The 20,934-nt window shown below is 39.8% G+C and overlaps 1 protein-coding gene across 1 annotated transcript in view; it reads right to left on the bottom strand.

Annotated features, from left to right (window-relative positions):
• MET (MET proto-oncogene, receptor tyrosine kinase) overlaps positions 1 to 20,934 on the bottom strand; it is a 93,939-nt gene that overhangs the window by 47,791 nt on the left and 25,214 nt on the right. The window contains exon 3 of the mRNA XM_065631779.1: positions 10,353 to 10,544. Coding sequence (XP_065487851.1) covers positions 10,353 to 10,544 — 192 coding nt within the window. The remainder of the gene's footprint in view (positions 1 to 10,352; positions 10,545 to 20,934) is intronic.

Below are 20,934 nucleotides of genomic sequence, written 5' to 3' on the forward strand. Positions count from 1 at the left end.
CCGAAGGCAGCATCGGAACAGCTAGGACATTGACTTACACGATTTCACTGGCTTTTTGCATTGCCAAGGCCTTTCAACAAGATGGCTGACTCCAAAACTAGACTTAGAGATGCTGTAATTACAGCTGATGTTTTGTTGTAATTCAAGACTTAAATAAAATATATGAGCAGTTAATTCATGACAGAAAGTATTTCACGTCCCAGCGGTATTTACATGTTGAGGCTACAAGAGGCTTTTTTTTTTTTCCCTTTAAAATGAAACTGGCTTTATTAAAGACTTTGCTGTGGGTTTGTTTCAGTACAGAAAGTACACCTTTTAGAAATCGATAAGGTCTGATCATTTTTGGTGACACAGAAGTATGGGCTCTGACTTGGTGTATTAAGGCATGAGCTCTGTTTTTATATTCAGGACAATGAAAAATAGAATGGACTGCAAAGCTGCATGAAAAACCTTGATTAATGTTGGCATTAAGGAGAGAGGTAGCACCACAGCTGCAAATACCTTTTTAGTTGATCATTAGCCGTGTCTCATCTCGAATACCCATTGCTATAAAATGCTAAGAATTCTTTTCTATCATTAATCCAGGCTTCCTCTTATTGCCAAGCATTCTTTCTGATTGAGCCACAGCATTAACCCTTTAAACACATCTGTGTTGCAACCTCAGAGCAATACATTAAAATTTGGATCCCATCTCTACAATCTTGGAAAAATTATTTGGTACTTTAAACACAGATTGACCTTTATTTTACTGCGGCTGATAGTCAAATCAGCTGCTCAGAGCCCAAGCGAATAGACTTTGACCCCATGACATACAGGGAGCTCAAATTACACTTCCTAACTAATTTGGAACTATGGTATAAAAGTTTGGAGTTTGCTTGGAACTAATCTACCAGCTTACAATGCTGCTGTAACACATACTAGATGCAAAAGTTCTCTTTTTGGTCTATATAACTGTGTGGTTTCTGCACGCATCAGCCTGGTCCTTGAAATTCTATCTTACCCTTATCCAACCCAACCCTGAAGAAAAAGGCAATTTGAAGACAGCTTCTCCAGCAGGAAGAAGAAGCTACTTAGGACTCCGGTGTTGTTTTCAGAAACTGCTGATTTTTATTGCTTGAGACTGGGTTGATGTGTGCACAGTGTGGCTTTAATTTACTATGGACACATCACCATACGGAGGCTACTTCTACCATGGAAATGGTTTAGTACTACAGAAGGATTTCTCTTTACAAAGACTATGAAGTGCTGATTTGTTTGTTTGTTTGTTTGTTTTTTAAGGTGGTGGTGTTGATTTTTTTTACATTTTAATCATTAATTTAAAACCCAAGCATTTCTCCAGAGCATAAGAGAAATGAAACTATTATCTATGTGCCTGCACTCAAGCAATTAGGTGAGAGGGAAGGTCTTGTACAGATAAATAATTGACTAAAAGAGAACACGCAGACGTTAACAGTAAATGGTCAGGCCTTGCAATAGTGAGAAGTCACCAGAGGTGTTCTGCAAGGCATCTGTGCTGGGATCCATGCTGTTCAACATACCCATAAATGAGCTGAAAAAGTGGTTGAGCAGTCTAGTGACAAAGTTTTCTGATGATCTGATAGTATTCAAGGTGATAAGCATGAGGACAGATTATGAAGGATGGCAGAAGGACTTTATAAGACAGCATGTCAAGGCAATAAAATGGCAGGTGAAATATAACAAAGAAGATGAATTTAAAGCGGTATATGATAGATAGTTCCATGAAAACATCATCTCACTGCCCGGTGGCAGTCAAAAACCCCAAAACTTAGGAATTATTAGAAAAGGATTAGAGAACAAATCAGAAAATGTCCTGATGTCATACAAATTCATGGCTTGCCCAAACCTTGAATTCTCTGTGCAGTTCTGGTTGCCTCATGACAAAAAGAGTATGTTAAAATGGGATAAGGTTCAGAGAAGGGTAACAAAGATGATCAAAAGGCTGCAATGAACAATGACTGAGTAGGGTAGGTGTGGAAACGCTGTGAAAAAGACATACAGAATCATGATTGGGTAGAGACTGCTCATTTATTCTCTGCTAATAAAAGTACTAAACACCATCAAATAACAAAAGTGAAAGTCAAGTTCGAAGGAAATGAAAGAGTAAGACTTCCTAGCAGTGTGTGATGACCTATGGGACTCCTTGCTGAAGGCTGTGAACACAAGAATACACATCCAAAGGGAAACTCCACATGTACACGGAAAGAGCTAAACAGACAAAACCCAATAGCTCAGGAAATCCCAAGAATGGAAAATGGTTGGGGGCTTGAAGCAGGAGCTATTACGTATGTTGCTTGGGTCCCTGGGCATCCACTTGTTACCATCGCTGGAGACAGAGCACTGAACTGGATGGACCCTTCGTTAAAACCCATGTGATTCTTCTGATGTTCTTACAAATAACCCTTCTGAGAATCACATTCATTATCAGTAACTACAACCCCAGACATCCTTCTCAAAGCAAACACAACATTTATCTCCCTCTGTGTAAGAGAAAACCCCCAAAGTACAAGGTCTTTTAGCATAGCTTAAACTACTCCTGTGAACATAACAGCCAAGAGTTAATTAATTAATGAATATATTAATTAATATATCCTTTATACTGGAAGTCAGTGATCATTTAGGTCCATGAACATTAAAATAATTAATTTAAATATTTTTTCATTGCCATCAGCTAGTATTAATGTTAAGTAAGAAGACTTGACTCGAGGTTCGTTTATGCATAATATGACAAATTAAGACTGTAATAACTTGACTTGAAAACCAGCATGCAACAGTTTCTTTTAAAAATCATTCTGATGCTCAGTTCTTTCAGTCAGCAGGATTGAATTACAAATGTTACTGTCTGCATGTTGAAATCTCTTCTGCAAAAATGAGAGGCCTTCTAAAAGCAATCCCATCTAAGTATCATATTGTTATTTTTTCCCTAGATGTCTGGCAGGTGTAGGCCATTACCCAGCAGAGATAGGCTCAGGGTTAACTTTATTGTGTAACGCCTCAAATGCCCTGGGATATGCAGCATAGCCTTGCAAAGGGCACATATGTACCTCTCTAAATGCTGTATATCATTCTAATCCACGGAGAGCATAATGGATCTCCTCTGAAGGGTGTAGGCTTTTCTACTCAAACTGAATATTAAAACATGTGTGCTCTCAAAACAGTTATTTGGCACCAGGTGTTAATTTTAATTTTACTATACGGATTTTGCATTATGCAATATTTCATATTTTTTGGAGAGTATCAAGATACATTCTTTACCACAGAAAGAACTGCTATTATAAAACTGTTAGAAGCTGAGCTATAGATACGAAGATGTTACTTATCTAGATTTTGCCAGTTTTCTGTTGGTCAAAAAAATGATAAAGTGGGAAAGATTGCAACTGTTTGCATTCCTACAAATGCATGTGTGCATAGTTTGCATTTAGCTTTAAATAGGTCAGACTACCAGTACGGAAAAGCCAGGTGAATTGCTGGACCACAGAGGCAAGACAGCAGTGGGCACTGAGGACAGCCTTTGGAATGACTCCATGGGCATCCCATCATTCTTCCCTCCTTCTGGCTCTGTAAGGTTTAAGGTCTGTGCACATACGTATCTTGACCTCCTTGCACTTGTTTCCAACACAGCTTGCTACTTGCACTGGTGGGTTTTGTCATGATTACATTTGTCTAGTGGGACAGGAACTAGAGCGAAATATATTTGATCAGTTTGAAGGCAGAAATGGCTTCCAGTATGCTGTGGTATTAACTGGATTTGAATGACCATGCTGAAGGATGCAAAGCTCTGTACTCCCTTGCTCTGTGTCAACTCATTTTGCTGAGAGGCACCATGGCTTTGAGCTTTGATTCCTGGAGGGGCGAGGCCTTGCCATTTCGCTGTTTGCAAGAGGAGAGCAATGCTGAAGGCTTGGCTCTCTTCTTGCTGAATTCTGGGACACATTTTTCCAAGCCTTGACTGCAGTTACAAATAAAAAGCAGATGTGATTATTTTTGTCTATACTAATTTCTGTAGCATGCGTTATGTTCCCTGGCATGTAATCTATGAAAGCAGCTATAACACATGCTAATTTCTCTCTTTTCAGGGAAATGAGATGTGTGTGCTAAAGTTTGCTGGTGGTGGTTGTGTTTGTTTTTAATCATAACTATTCCAGGAAAATGAGTGTGACTATTAAATGTTCTGTCTACTTAGATGTGAAAGACAACAGGTCTGTACTTAGCATGCGAAAATTTCCCAGACCATTCATCTCTGCAAGCCCAGTCCCTATTCCTAATCAGACAGAATCAAGGGCACCAAAATGAAACGATAAGGCAGGAGGTTAAGGCAACCCCAAAGGAAGCTCTCCATCATTCAAAGCAGAATGAAATTATGGAAGTCATTGTCACAGTGTACTGTAGAGGACAAAACAACAAATAATTTCAAAAAACAGTAAGCAAAATTGATGGAAAAGAAGTCCATCAAGGACTACTAAACACCAGGTACGGGTGCAATTTCCAGCTCAGAGATTTCTGGGCCGCTAAGTTCCAGAAGCAAGAAGGTACTGGGCGAAGTATCACTGTGTGCTTTTACTTGCCTCATACCACTCCCTTATCGATCTTAGCCCCCTGCCAGAGATAGGAGATTGTGCTCCTCGAACCTTTATTCTGACTCCATACGCCCTTTCTGAGCTACAAATACGGTTACAAATATTGGGATATAATATCTCCCTGGAATAAGGCTTATTATTATTACTCTGTATTGTTTTGTGTCTAACAAGTGCAGAGAGGCCCCGAAGAGGGTGAGCAGCCTGTTGTGTGATGTGCCCTACTCTGACGAGGCCTATCTGTGCCATCACGCTTTGGTTCTCGTGCCCTAAGCCATTCTCATTCCAGAATCTGTTCAGACATGGCAGTGCGTGACCATGTTTTGCTAATGCTTGGCTTCTCAGCTAGAGCTGGCTCATGTCCAGCGAGGTTGGACAGGGCTGCAGCCAGCATGTGGCAGGCTGCATCTCAGGGTGTATGTATACCCATGGGAAGACCCTTATCTCCAGGAGCAATAAGGATGGGTGTCTCACCTCATGGAGGTGAGAGGGTGCATGGGGGAGCTCCTCACCCCGCACACAGCCCAGTGCTGCCCCGCTGTGCACTGAGTTCCACTGGTACGTTCAGAAGGATGAGATGACCCTGCTGCCAGAACTGCATCTAAAGAGAGCGGTTGCCCACACTAGTTGTAAAACACACAGTGAAACCTTCTCCATCACTCTCTTCCTGAAGAAAAGTCACCAACAAGCAGTGCATTTGCTTGGGCTTTACCTCGGTGAGGCCAGCTTCAAGCATAGGGAGTACAAGCACGTGCAACACATACAAGCACAGGCAGCATTCTGCTTTCAAAGATAGTGTCACGCTGAAAACCAGCCTCTGCATATGTCAAAGGCGTCAGTCTCTTGTTCATTGTTAAGGCCAGACCAAATGTGAGCTTTCCAGAATAAATCTTGTAAAACTTTCCCATATCCCGCTCTCCCCAGAGCTATCAGAAAGATTTCCCCTTCCTGAAGAACTTTGCTCTTTTCTTCATCACTCAAAAGGCACTCTGAAATAATACCAAGCTCCAGGCAAAAAAAAAAAAAAAAAAAAAAATCACCTTGTAACTGAGGAAAACTAGAAGATATTTTATCTTAATATATCATGTGGCTTTTGTTTGGTTGTTTCTGTTTTTCTTTTGACAAACTGTAATTTCCCAAAATACTGGCTGGTAATGAAAGTGTCTTTTCCAGTTGTGAGTTGTGTTCTCACTGTGTCTTCTTTGGCTCGAGCAGCATAAGGCTTCTTTGCACCAGCTGAAAATGTGATTCCCCAACTACAGCAGTGTGACTGGGTGCTGTTTTCTAATCAAATAACCACTGTGAAATACCTGATTCACTTTGCACCCAACAGCTGTACTTTCGGCCTGTGTTCCCAGTCACACTCTGGAAACAAGCACAATAAGAAAGGCCGAAACAGCTGCAACTTCTCAACAGAAAAAAAAAAAAAAAAAGGAGAAAAAAAAGCTTGTTGTCAGGCTCCAGCTTAGGAAGGAAGTAAAACCATTTTTCTTTTCCGTCTCATGCATGTCAGCTGTCTTAGAAAAATTATTACTGCTCTGTTTTGTAACAGAAACTCCACAATATTTGGTAAAATTCAAACTCCGATCTATTCGTGGCCAAATACAGATTTAACATTTCTGATGCAGCCAAAACACGCTCAGTATGTCAATGGGCTGCAATTACTCTCCAGGAGAGCTTTGGAATTCACCTCCTGGCCTCAATTATCCTCCTTAAAAGAACTCATGAATCTTCTGTATTTGGACCATCCAGATCAATTTTATTTTAGTTTTAGATTTTGGCTGCAAACAATAAACATTTAGTGAAGAAGGCTGTATTTCCTTTCCAGTATTAGTGCTTTCCAGAGCTGTTTAAGTGAATAATTCTGTTTAATCAAACTAAAAGCACAAGCAGAAAACAACAGGTGACTGTTCCTTGGTTGGATAAAACATATCTGCTTTTGCATTTTGAATATTACTGGCTCCCCAGTGGACTTTTTTAAAATAAGCAAAATACAGGCTATTTTCTGAGTTGGGTCATTAGCACGGTTTTGATGGGTAATAATAAGTTTCAGTGGAATCACTTGTAAAGACAGGAACTATTCATTGCGATACGTGTCTAAATCCATCAAAACTCCAGAATCGGGTAGCCATCATCTACAGAAGGAAAAACCTTTTTCTCAGAAACTACATGTTAAACCTTTTGTTGACTTTTGCGGCAATGTTGTGCTATAGCCATGTGACAAAGAGAGAAAAACGGATGGAGATGGAAACAGAATCAGAGATGAGGCATCCATAGGGAGACAGAAAGTGATGAACAGAAGGAAGCGTAAAGGGAGATGAAAGACAGCAAGAAAAAAGAAAGAAAAGAAGGAGAGTCAAGCGGTTGGCTGCTGATCAAGCATAAGCAAGTATAGTGAGAAAATATGAGAAACATTTGCAAATAAACTTCTCTCAGGTTGAGTATTAGTAGCTTGTTGCTGCACCTACTGGCTTCCACAGCGCAGGCTTGGAGCTTCAATTCAATTTGGGTGGCATGATCACTATGTTTTAAACATCTTCTTTTCCCCCACAAAATATTTCATAGCAATTAAAGCCAACCCTAAATTAATACAGCAAAAACGTAAATTAAGTGTTCATTGCTTTCACCAAGCTGTTTCATATTTGAGCACTTCAGGGTGTCAGAGATAGAGGTACTGTACTACTATTTCTTTTAATCTCATGGATGACTGCTACTGCTGAAATTTCTGTCACAAATTAAATTGTCCAAATATGGTAAGGTTTGGTATTTCAAAGAGGATACAAGATGAACTGGATTCATTGGAAGGGCTGAGCTGATTTTCTAATTTTAGAAACCTATATACGAATTTTTTTTCTTTTGCTCTTCAATAATTGGCATGAAAATATCTTTGCAAGATATTAATACATTATAACCAGCTTTGAAACAGGTTCCCTGATAGGTAGAATTTGGCAACTGATTTTCTTTGAAAGCATACCTACCTCTGAAGGGATATGATCAACTCTGACTAGCTGCAACTTACAAGGGGATTACACAGAAAAATTCAATATTTGCATGTACAAAGAGCTAAAATTATGAGCGTAAATGACTGTGCAAAAGTGAGGTGTATAATAACCGCAAAACTGAGGATTCTTTGCAATATGTTCCACTAGATTTGTGAATGTAACCAAAAAGAACATCATTACATTTCTTCGCTAAAAAATGTGAGGAAATGTTTGGAGATATCTTTTTGGATAAATTAAGTCATTGTTAGATTATTCTGATTTTTTTAACCAATTTTACTTCAGTAATGGTCATTTAATAGCTCAATTTTTAATGATCTCCATCTCATTGCAGTTAATAGCTATATTTCCATAGAAACACTGCAAATCTGCTTTAGTTGGGCATTTGCTAATGAACATGTTTGAAAGCACTTCCTAGATGGCTATTAGTAAGAAAAAAAAAAATTAATGTAAGTGAACATTAAATTCTCCAAAAAGCTGTCTCTGTCTCTTCTGTATCTTACAGATCTAGTATCCCTTTCAAGATCATTTAAAGGCAAAACAAATACTAACCTTTTTATTTGGAGGTAGTGTCATTAAAGGTATTATTCTCCTGCTGGTTGCAGCAAACTCTCAAAGAAAGAGCTCCTACTTCTTACAATATGAGGCCAATGCTGACTTCCCCCTGTAGCTCAAGCCAATCTAATTCAATGATGAGAATATTTCTACTAATGGCAATGTGCAGTTTACACAATATCCTTTCTTTGATCCATAACTGAACCTGGAATAGGAGATGTATTCTGGAAATATTTTAATTGTTCCTTGAGTTGGGTAAATGTCTGAATGAACTGTGTGGTGCAGGACTTGAATGAATAATTTAAAGAATGTTACAAATAAAAATAATGCTGCCTTGCGCTTTCCACCAAACCTTCCTAAAAGCTTTGTGACAGCCCAGAAGAAATGCTGCAAGACAGTAGTTGTTATTAACTGTATTTTGTAGATAAGGAAATGGCTTCAGAAAGGTTAAACAAATCGCTGTGTGAACTAGTATCTACATTTAAAAGCAGGGCGTGGGTTGGTCCTGTGCTCAGTGTGTAGCTCTCAGCATTTGCCTTTCCTGCACTGAAGACAACAGCTTAAAGTTACCAAGGTCATCATGGGAAGTTCAGGTAAAACTGGCAGGGTTGTCATTGAACGTTTTGTTAAATTCCTGTCTTTCAGGGGGAAAGAGAAACATGATTTTCTCCAGTTTTTCATCTGTGCTTTGTGGTGAATCACTTTGGCTTCCTTCCCTGTAGCAGCATTATGGATTTTGCATTATGGGACAGGTTCTGTGTCCATTGTGTGCAGAAGACAGAAGTGGAGGTATAGGAATCCCTTTGCACAGAACGGGTGCATACACTGGTGACAATATGTAACCGTACTTACTGCATGTGGTGAGGACAGAAAATGAGGGGATGGGAGAGAAGAAAGGGAAGGCTTGTTTTTATGAAAAGTTACACATGCCCAAGTATTTTCCAACGGGAGGTTACGGTAAATGGGAAAACTGGAAGGGCACAGCAGCTGGTGGTCTTCTCATCAGGTTCAAATTAACGATGGTTGGGTGAGAACACTATTAACTTTGGTGACTCTGCAGCCTACACAGCAAGATGGGCCAAAGACTGCCAATATTGCAAGAAGCCCACTAGAAGACAAATAATACTAACGAGAGTAAAAGGACACAGGTCCTTGGGTGCAAGAGGGATCCAGGGTGAGAGGCACAACCAGGCTGGACTCTGTGGCAGCTGGAGAAGCCAAGCTCTCAAAGGACATCAGGGCAAGAAGACAGTGCTTGTAATAAAATGGGTGAATAGAGGGAGCCCTTGGTGCTTTCAAAGTATTTTTTCTTCTGATGTTTGATTTTGACTGCCAAGTTTTTAAAAGACTGTTGGCTCTATGGGTTAGATTTATTTTGTTAGTCACCTACAAAGAAGTCATATAGTACAATCCACCTGTCTAGATTAGTTATGTACTGAGTGGAGTGAGACAGAATCCTCAGGAGGGTGATTTACCACTTACGGGAAACCTGGTTTAGGATAGGAAGAATTGCCGTCCAAAAGAACTGAGAATGGAATGAGCAAGAGCCTGAAAATCTAAGATGCACTCAGAGAAACTTGAAAGTAGGTGGAGGAGGAGCTAATCTCAGTTCTACACCTGTGATTCGTACGCTATAGGTACATACACCAAGTCATTTGGTGCCAGCGGAGTGGATCAGTATATAGAAATAACTGATGCTGGGGCTCCTGCTTCTACATTATGAGCTATCTTGGCATTTTACATTGAACTAGGTTTAATCTGATCCTCTAGACCAACTGACCATATGAAGTGTATATCTGAAACTGTTTGAAGAATCAGTCACTGTTTTGGACCTTTCTGCCCCAGCTAGGGTTGGAGCATATTTGATATGCACCCAAGACAGAGCTTACAGTTTAGTTTCCTTTGAAAGACATCTAGTTTTTATGGACCAAGACTGCTCTGTGAACTGAGCCAGCTGGACTAAGTGGAAATCATGGTAGAATTTGCTCCAAAAACATCGTTCCAAACCACAAAGCCCATATAAACACTTAAAATGCTGAATGCTCTATTTGGCACTTTGCTTATATTCCAAAAGCCCCATTTTACTCAGCAATTTCAATTTTATAATGCCCTGTTAAACTGGGGTAATATTGCTCCTCCCTTTTCGCCATCCTGCTAAACTCCAGTATGTTTTTTTTCGTTGTGAAGGTTTCATAGTAATATTTACCTGCATGAAGCGCCCCTCTGAAGTGCCCAGATTAGCAACGGTAAGGTTCCCTCTGGTGAAGACGGATATTGAAGTTAACAGGACACTGTTGAACTGGCCCATGAACAAGTCAACCCTCTGCAAAGGAGTCGTAACTTCTAAGCGATATTCATCGTCTTGTGCTCTGCAGTACGAAGCATTTCTTGAGAAAGCCTGTTTGAAAATGAAGTACAGATGAGTACAGTCTTTACGAGTAGGCATAGATCTTTGTCAGAATGAAGTCATTTAGCACAAATGCATTTGACCAAAAGTATTTTAAAATGTTTCAAACTTAATTGCTTCATCAGTTATGCTGTTTCATGAGGAAGGCAACAAATTCTTAATGTTATGGGAATGTTTCTTTTAACTTTTTTTTTTTATCCTGTCTGTTGGGAATAAGACATAGGGTCTTTATTTAACCAGATGATATGCGTATAACCACATACATATCAAGGTGTCCTTTCTCTTAGTGACTTCCATAATGCTGCTTCTTCAAGGGTCTCAGCATTCTTTGACTGCAGAGCCTGCCCAAGCAACACACCTGCTTCTAAAACAGTGACTCCTAGAAAATAATTCTCTAAAAATGTTGCATTTTTTTAACCTTTTTTTTGCATTAAAATAACAATTTCCAGTATCCTTCTCCTTCTAATCTCTCTTCACCACCTTTTTCAGTGATAAGACAGAAAAGGGGAGAAAAAGATGGAGAAAGAGAAAAGGGAGATAAGCCAGGAAAAACATATTTCTGATTGTACATTTAAATGAAACTATGGGGAAGCCAGCCTTTTATAATTACTTAGGCTGTTGTATTGATCATCTATGGCTCATGAACTATTTTGTCCAATCTCTGTATGTCTTGAGTATGCTACATTGGTTGCTGCATTGACAGGATTTTCTCTTTCAGTTTGGGAATAAGAGATGATATGTTTTTAACTTTCATTGGAAAAATTCTTGAACAATACACTTTAAGTTATCTCTCAAGAAGAATATAACTTGCTGTTCTGACAACTCAGTAGTAATCTATTAACTGATAATTCCATTACTATTGATACTACATCATCTGTTTTGGTGAGATCATACAGATAATAACAGGGAACCCCCTTAAGGATTTCTAGCCAGTTTAAATTTGGAAGTCATCTAGCTTGCTCCCACTGTGATTATAAAGGATTTTACAGTGTTTCTCTCTGCTGAAATCAATAGAGAGCTTCATTTTCCTAATTTTTAATTGATTTTTTTGTTGTTATGAACATGTTTTTAAAAAAGTCTTTTAAAAAGCTTGAATTAATCCTTTTAAAGACAGTCAGAGTCTTTACACTAAATGGAATAGATCTGGAGCATACTCTTAAAGAACATGTAGGAGTAAAATTTTATTTTCCCATTTTCTAGATTCAGATGTTTTTCCTTCAAAGTACTACGAGAACGCAAGAAATGAATCAAAAATTTCTTGTTGGCTTAACTCTGGTGAATTCTGAAAAAAACAAAACAAAACCAAGGCATTGAAAATGCTATTAACGAAACGTTCAAGCTAATAGTTCAGTCCTTTACTGTTGAATTGTAACGTTTCTGAACTGTGCACAGCAACAGCACTGTCGGGTAGAAGTTTTCTGTGATCCTGAGGAGTTACGGTCAGAACTGGTACCAGCTTTTCTCCAGGTGCCCTGTCAACTTACTGTATCATTTAGGTAAAAACCTGTGTAAGACCAAACAAGAGCAACTGAAATCTCTGTGCACTGCCTCATGACAGAGAAAGCGGGCTTCTAGATTGGATCTGGTACAGCAGTGACTTAACAGGTTGGTCATCCACATGCTAAAGGGTTTGCTGCCTCGGTTTTGGTATTAACTGTTAATGCATGGTGTGTTTTGCTCAGCAGGAACTGAACTAATATTTTGAACTAGGAACGCTGAATACACTTTAAGTATTTTTTAACCCAGTATTTGACTGGGTTAAATAATCAACAGACAAATTTAGCTTTTTCTTCGTTTTGGCCACCAAACAGGCTAAAAGCTTTATTCTTTTGCACTGATATCCCACCCAAACTAAAAGTATTTCTGAAACATCTGTGCAACGATTACTCATACAATGAGTATGAATACTTCAAGTGCAGAAAGATGTACAGTTTTCATGCTTTTTGAAATAAGGCAGATTTCTGAATTTACCCTCCCCCAACTTGGGATCTCTGCTCTTTGCTGTAACTCTTGTTGTTTTTTTTTTTTTTTCCATAAGCAAACAACTTTGGGGAGAGATGTTTCTGTGCTAACCTCGAAAAAGTACTTCCTCCTATGGAGTCATCTCAATACAATTGAACATCCTGACATGCCTCAAGAAACCCTGTTCAAGCTCTTTTTAAGAAGCGGGTAGATTTCCCTGCTTGCCCCGACACCTTTCTTAGCTTCTCCAAAGTCAGCTCAGCCACAAAGTCAGCTCAGCCGTTCTCGGAGATGTTGTAATTTTGGGTATCTGCCCAAGAACCTGCAGATTGTTCCACATATGGCTCTCTTACAAAACCTGGCGCTTCATGGATTAACCACAATGTAAGGTTAGCCGTTTAAAAAATAGAACAGCTTTGATGTTTGAGAAGAAATGCAGAGATTAAAAGGCTACTTAGAAAACTAAAGGAAGATTGATAACACAGAAAACTTTGGTAAAGAAGCTGCTTTAAATTAACTCTTTGAAGCCTGAATTTCTCCCTTCCTCCCTCCCTCTCTCGCAGGATACACATAAGTATCCATTTGGCTGTCAATGTGGAAAAATAACCGATGTCAGATGATGCACTCTGGATATTATGCCAAGTGCCAGTGACAAATCACACAACTATTGAAATGGACGATTAGAGGACGGGAAAGTGCTTGTGTTGGGCTATATCGCTTCTCTTGTAGGAGGTGCCAATCGCGCCTGTGATTCACAGCGAGGGCTTTGTGAAGCTGGCGTAGGTGTGCCACTGGAATGCAACGAGGTGCAGGCAAGCCCTGCGTCTTGGCCCTGTCCAGAAGGGTTAGAGATAACCAGCGCTATCTTATTTGTTCATAGGCGAAGTTGTAGTGTTACAGAATTTACCCTGGATTCGGTCCACAGAAGAATGAGTGAGCCAAAAAAAGTCTCTCGACATCACTGAGCTGGGCTATCGGGAGCTGTCGCTGTTAGGCAGTTAACTGACGATGTGTATATCATATTCAGTGAGCATAAAAATAATATTTCGGACAGAGTTGCACATTTGAAGCCAAAAGTGCAAAGCAGGGAGGAAATCTTAAAGCCACTAATGAAAATCTCAAAAAAATACCCAGTTAGGTCAGTGTCAGAACTTACCATAGTCTAGTCTCTAATCTGAACACTAGACTCAGGGAACAAAAACCTCAAAATTTTAACCAAAGACTTTGTGAGCTTTTCTGTTATTTGCAGTGACTGCAATTTGGAGAAACACTTTGCCAGGCTTGTCCTTCTAGAGCTGGCCAAAACCTTAAAAAAAAGTTCTTAGTTAAGTGCAGTGATCAATTAGAAAGTGATATTATGTGTAATGTCTTGATGTTACGTTTCATGTCTTGAATAAATTAGAAATTAATGACTTAGTCACTGCAGAACATCTCTTTAGATTTAGAGGACATTGCTAAAATTAAAATTTAATTTGACCGAGTGGAGAAATGGTCTGAACGTAACTAGGTAAAATTTCCTAGTGTCAGTTGTAAAATACTAGTTACGAAGAAGAACTCAAGTGAAAGTAGGAATAAGCAGGAGTCTTATTTCCTGCTGGTTTGTTTATATGACCTTTAACTTGTTGGCTGTCAGGAATCAAACTCCTAAGTATGAACTTTTGTTTCCTGCTATGGATCCTCTCGAGGGAGTCTCCCTCAAGAGCAGTAGGCTCCCACAAGTGCCGACAACTTTTCTCCTTTGAGCATTTCTGTGGCACAACACAGAGCAGGGGGAAATGAGCTACTGCTAAATGAGCTGGATCCTGATATCTGCAAACAGTAAAAATCATTTTCCAAAGAAACTGCTGTAGACTGAATGCATAAATGATTCTACACAACAAATTGATTCCCAAGATGATTAAAACCAGAGAGGGTGTATGAGTTGCTTATCTCTTCTGTTGTGGAGGTCAGTGAGTTAGGATGAATAATAACACTACAGTTTTCAGGAGTGTGTCCTATTGGAACCAAGCACATAATAGTGAAGAATTTACATGCACAGCAGACTCCAAACAGGAAGAGTAACTGTGAGGAACACAGAAGAACCTTATCAGATTTTCCTCTCTAAATTTTCTTGTTTATTTTTAGCCAATACAGTTTTTCTGTTCTGTAATACATTTGAATTTTCTGGGTAGTTTGCAGTATTTCTCTTCAGGTAAGAAGTGCATTTGATTGCTTCTTCTCTCCATGTGAAATACAAGAAGTGGAATTCTGGCCCGAACAACTCAGTGAAGTCAGGGCCTGAAGAGGATGAGTGACTTGATCAGCATCATGTCGGAGATCTGTTGGAGGGCTGGAGTTAGAACTTGTATTTTCTGTTTCCCAGTCCCATGTAAACAAAAGTGAGGGACTTTATAAATTGGGCCTGTCTATCACTGTTATCTTTCAAAGAAATTAGTCCTTACATTTCATAAACCTCATAAATCTTCCCAGCTATTGCACAGTGGTCTTTTTAATGCTGGACTCAGAGATGACTCCTAAGATCCTTGTACTTATCGCTCTTTGACAAAATGGAAAGAGGAGAAAAATAACCAGGACAAACTTTCTCAGTTCTGTCACATTTACAGACTCTTCACTTCATGCCTTCTTCTGTCAGTTCCCTTGGCAAAGGGACTATCTCCCTTCTCCTTTCCCATGTGATTTCATGCCATAGCTGGTCAGAGTCAATAAAACATAATGGAGAAGAGGATTAACGTATAAATAGCTTTCTACTATCCTATCCCAAAAGAATATTATTTCCTCAGCAATTTCCAGGACAGAAAGATTGTGAAATGGACAAAATTTTACTACTATCAATCCTAAAAAGTCATAATCACATTTATTGTTCTCACTATAGCTAACTGTCACAGGGTGCCTGAATTCTTTATGGTTATGAGCACATTCAATGATTATACATGGAAAAAACATGAACACATTTATTTTTTGGAAGTAATTGACGAGAGAAGAATCTCTTGTGAGCAAATTCCTGTGCTGTACAACAGGCAGAAGAGAAGCCAGCCAGAACTGAGGAACATGAGAAACAGAAATTCTTTGGATGTAGCATGTTGGCTTTTGCCAACGTGATCAGCTGCAAGTCCACAGCGAGACTCTTCACCCTCTGGGTCAGCAAAACTGCAGTGTGAGTTCCCAAAATTTGCTGCTGCATTTCCAAGAGAAGCAGTTGTGGGAAATGAAGCAGAGGTGGCCATAGATCAGTACTGGTCATGGGTACTGTATCACAGCAGGCCAAATGCACACAAATAGGCTTCCTTGTGGGCACCAAGATTGCATTACATCCATATTCTCCCATTTCACTTCCTTTATCAAATATTATCAATTAAGAGACTGGGTCTTTCATATTGAACATATTCATACTGACAGAGTCAGTAAGTCCTCAAAAAAGGTATCCCAAATGGATGAATCAGCTATTATTTGCTGTAGAGACTACATGGAAGCTAGACTAGAGCAGTCTGCTGGGGATATGCAGCATGTACTCCACCTTTTGCTCTCACAGCACAGAAAGACAGCTAATTTCCATGTTAATGAGGCTGTGATAGGTACTAGGTGTGTTGAATTTCTCCTTCTTCTTCAAGCCCTGTTTTGTCAAACAGCTAACTTGTTCTTCTCAAGAACCCCATGGTCTTGGAAAGTGGAACAGAAATCACTCAGAAGTCACATCACAAGAGAAAAGTATTTGAAAACACAGTATTCAAAATGCTATGTGTTTTGTAAAACAGATTTCTGCACACTAGCACCAGAGACCGCTACCAAGTACTTCTTGTAATCCTAAAGAAGGGGAAAAAAAAAATAAAGGAATGGAATAGCTCAATTTTGCCAGTGGATGAATATTTACGTCCTAAACAATTCCCATAGAAGCAGATCCACCAAGTTTCTGGTTTCTTCTTGACCAGTGAAAGACTCCTCAAGGGTATAGGTGCTGTGAACTCAGTCCAGCGTTCACGGAGAACTGAAAGTGCCTGGGGCAGGGGACTGGGATCTCCTGTTCCTAAGAACTTCTGCTGAGGCACTGAAGCTTTACACTAAAAAAGGTAAAAGAGCTTCTTCCTCTTTTTGTTTTAAGAATTGTTTCCTTCTTCTTCCTTCCTCCTCTTCCCAATATTCCTCATGTATTTGAAAGCAATTCAAAGACTTTTTTTTGCAAAATACCGGAGAAGTATGTTCCCTTTCTGAAAATAAACTTTTCAAATCTCAACTGTGAAGCAGGAGATGTGAAGAAAGAGCAAGCAACTGGAAACAGTCCTTTCAGATGGAAACAATCAAGCAATCCTGACTACGCAGTGGCCACTACTATGTGTTGCTACTGCCTGGAGACGGTCCGAGTTACACAGGAAACCAGCCCTTCAAAATACTACTTGTTGCAAAATCAGGAACAAGTTAGAGGGAACTGTTGAAGAATTAATTACCTTCAAGCAACTCTTTCTACTTCAAGGACTTGATCTAGAGCCCACTGAAGTCCACGGAAAGATTACACAAATTTTTATGAACTCTAGAGAAAGAGAAATGTTTTAAAGAACTCCATGGATGTAAGATTTTACATAGTGTGATCCCACTGTCTCTTAATACTTGTTGCTTTGATTTACTTCACTGCTAAAATAAGAACGGGGAAGGAAGTTACTGTATTGATGCTTCACTTAAGGTAATAGGTAAAAAGACATCCATGTTAAATGTAATTAGTTAATACAAATTAAGATGATTACATGTTCTATTGTCAAGATCATTCAAAGACTTATTTGCTTTTGTCATTGAACAGTGCTGCATTAGTTCTCATAATCTGGTTAGTGCATTAGCACTAAGTAAATCCTATTGATTTAGCAGATAAAATGGACCTAAGTAATCTTTGTATTTTGCTGATTTCCCTTATATTAATTTAACATTTAACTCAGTATACAGATTATCAAAGGAGAGGCGTTGAGTAATTGCACATTTTGAAGAAAAAAAATAGTGCATCAGATACGTTGTGTTGATAAAAGCAGTTTTGCTGCACATTTGTAGGGTGCATCAGGTGCATTTTTCATATAAGTCCTTACTTACACGGAAGCTGTGATGAAATAGAAAAGCTGTGAATTCCAAGTAGACCAGTTATCCTAAGACAATGCTGAGAGTAGAGACTCTTATTCCAAGATAACATTGCACAACAACCACAAGTCTAGCCAAACAGTGGTGCAAGAGATGTGTGGGACAGAAAGGAGTCCGGAAAGTAGGAGAAAAATCACACAATTTGCCCTAATTTCCACAGGCTGTGTACAGAAGCAAGGTAACATCTGCCTTCAGAAAATGAAGCTCTCATTGTCACTTCTCCCACAGTCATTCCTCCTCTAACATTTAATCGTTTTCACCCACCCCACAGACAGTGCAAGTAATATTCGTTTGTGACCTACACTTGCTTTCTGAACCATTTATCCCATAGATCTTCTTCCTTAGCAGTTTTTTTTTTCTAATTTACTGTGGGATTTGACTCTGGTTTTACTTGTATGTTTGGAAATGAGGAGTAATTGCACTCTGATGCAAAAGCTGCGTGAGATCAGAAACCCACATGCCACCTAGAAAGTTTGAGTAACACAACACTCTCCTGAATAATAATTACCCACTGCTGCTTTAGTGAGCAATAATGACGGCAATATGTGGTCCTGAGTCAGATCAAATAGAGCAAGTAGAGAAACTGCTGAGGTAAGGCTGGTGCTGAATGAGCTGAAAGGCAGATGTCTGCTTCGTCAGGATTTATATGTCTCTTCATCGTTTGGCGGCAGAACCTGAGGAAAATTCTTTGCTGACTTAGACGTCTCAACTACCTACCCAAGCCAGGTGGGATGAATCCAGGACTTAGATCTGCATGCAGGGCACTGCAGATTCAGCTTATCTTTCTCTGGAACATGGAGTTGCTTATAAAGAAATCCAAGAAACTCTTTTAGGAGAGGCTGACACAGTCCCATTGCAGAATAGCCATCAGCAGATGAGACAGGAACTTAATCCACGGCAAAGGAGCCTTAGAATTTGGTCTGAACCCAGAAAAAGAGGCTTAGATCTGAATATTACACATCTCTAGTCAGTGTCTCTAATGCTGCATACCTGCTAGTCTGCATTTTAGACATCTCTTGTTGCGGGACTGTAAAGGTTTTCAAATTTGCAAAGTTACATAAGATAATAAAATTACTCTGTGTCCAGTTCTAGTCTTTAGCATTATTTAAGGGCTTTCTGAAACTCTGAGACATAAAGAACACATGACCAGAGAATCTAGAGATCCATGGTAAAAAAACCCAAACCAAACCAAACACCAACCAAACAAAACAAAAAACCAAAAACCTTTTTGCCTGAAATTATTTCTGTGCAATTTGAGACAAAAGCAGTGGAGTCACTCTTCCACACTAATAACCAATAGGGAACCCTACCTTCAGTGGAAAAATTTGATTAAAAAGTCTGGAAATGGAACATTATTAGTAACTCTGGCTGATAAAGCAGTGCCCTTTGCAGAAAATGGTAGTTTAAGGGATGCCAGTTTTTCACAGAGAAATCCAGCTTTCATCAAGAAGATGATAAAACACCAAGCAGCAGCACTGGGAGGCAAACAGAGACAGGCCCCTAGCAGGACATCACGAGAAGGAAAACTGTATTTTTTGCAGCACTCAGCCCCTGGATCCCATAGCTCCTGAGGCTCACAAGAGTCTGCAAAGGTATTTACTGCTCAGGACGATGCAGTACTTTCCAAAGAAACTCCCCAACCTGCCTTTTTCCTTGCATCGCCATGTTCTGGGGAACTCCCTCATGGTGGTGTCCACGTGGCCAGTCCCAGGGACAGAACAGCCCTCACCTCAATAGTTACACCTCTGCTGAATCAGGCCCAGCCTGAGATAACCATACCCATGCTCCTATACCTATACCTATGCTCATACCATATCTCCTACACACTCATACCCACATCTGTACCCGTACCCAGACCCAGACCCACACCACCCTCATATGCAGTTTAACTGGAGCTCAGACTCTTTCTGCAACCCCTTAGGCAGTAACTACTACATTTATACAGTCCTAAAATTACCTTCGGCCCTTTGAAGGCAACCATGAGGCTGATGTGGCCCCCGGTGAAAATGAGTTTGACACCACTGCCTTAGGCCATGCTATTTGCCCCAGTCAGGTCTTGCATGGCCCGGTGGGTGGACGGCCACGTACCGAGTGGCGGAGGGGAGCTGGGGGGTCAGCACGCCCAGCCTTGTGATGCATCGTACAGGGCACAACGGGGACCCTCCGGGTACCACCTGCTTTCAGCAAACAGGCAGTGAGCGCAGAACGGGAACGGGGATGCAGCCTGTCGCCTTCCTACTATGGTTTAAGCCTGTTTTAAAGGGTGCCAGTGCACATTGCCCATGACGCAGTCCCTCTCCGTTGATTCTTCTGAGATGTCAGAACCCGCAGAGAAGCTCGCAAAAACTCTGTACGGATGGGAGCAGGCTTTGTGCCAGGCAGAATGCTGTATGCCACTTGATATAGCATTTCCAGAGGAATAAATTACTGAGCCAATCCAATGGATTCCGGTGCCTGACTTTTAGGGAAAATATTCAGGCACATTCTACTTGCAATATAAAAAAACCCATTTCCTCCATGCTGTGAGATTATCTAAACAAGCCCCATCAACCCTTCCTAATCAGAGAGATGTGGTGTTATTTTTAAACCTGCCAAAATTTTTTAAGCCAAATGGTGTGGGATACTATGGTTACAGGGCCTCAAAAGAGTTATTTGTCTCTGTTTATTTTATTAAATATTCCTAGACATACCCTTAGGATGACAGATCAATAAGTGCCTTTGTGGTTTCTTGATAGAAGGCAGCAATTATTTTCTTCCATTACAATATAAGCATAACCCAATTTTACTCATCTATCATGTGTGTAATGGTAATAAAGAAGCATCACCATGTGTTTATTTTGCTGTCACTTTATCTTTTGTTTTGGTGATCTTCTGTTTTAATTTCACGTTCTTCCAAATATCTGTGCCTTTCATTTGACAGGAGTGGTGACCAGTTTGTCTTGCTCTAGGACACTTGTTGGGAACACGGTGGCAAAAACCTGTCTGTGGTTTTCTCTTTTCCTGTAAGGTGAATGGAGTACTTTAGGCTTTCACCTGAACTTACCTGTAGAAGAAATAAAACCAAAGGAACTTTACAGAGTTGAATTTGGAATTCATTGTTAGAAGTGCTTTTTCATGGAACTCAACAGTGATTGAAGTTGGGTATAATCAGAGGAGAATTAGGCTCACATTTGTTTAGCACATAATAGATGCAGAAAGGCTAAACAAAGCCCGTAAGATCACGATCTAACTAATAATAACTTAAACGTATACTTGAGATTGTCAAGGCTAAACTCAACCCATCTTCCTCACTTGGAGAATCATATTT

Source organism: Caloenas nicobarica, chromosome 1 (assembly GCF_036013445.1).
Source record: "Caloenas nicobarica isolate bCalNic1 chromosome 1, bCalNic1.hap1, whole genome shotgun sequence".
In the NCBI taxonomy this organism is placed as follows: domain Eukaryota; kingdom Metazoa; phylum Chordata; class Aves; order Columbiformes; family Columbidae; genus Caloenas; species Caloenas nicobarica.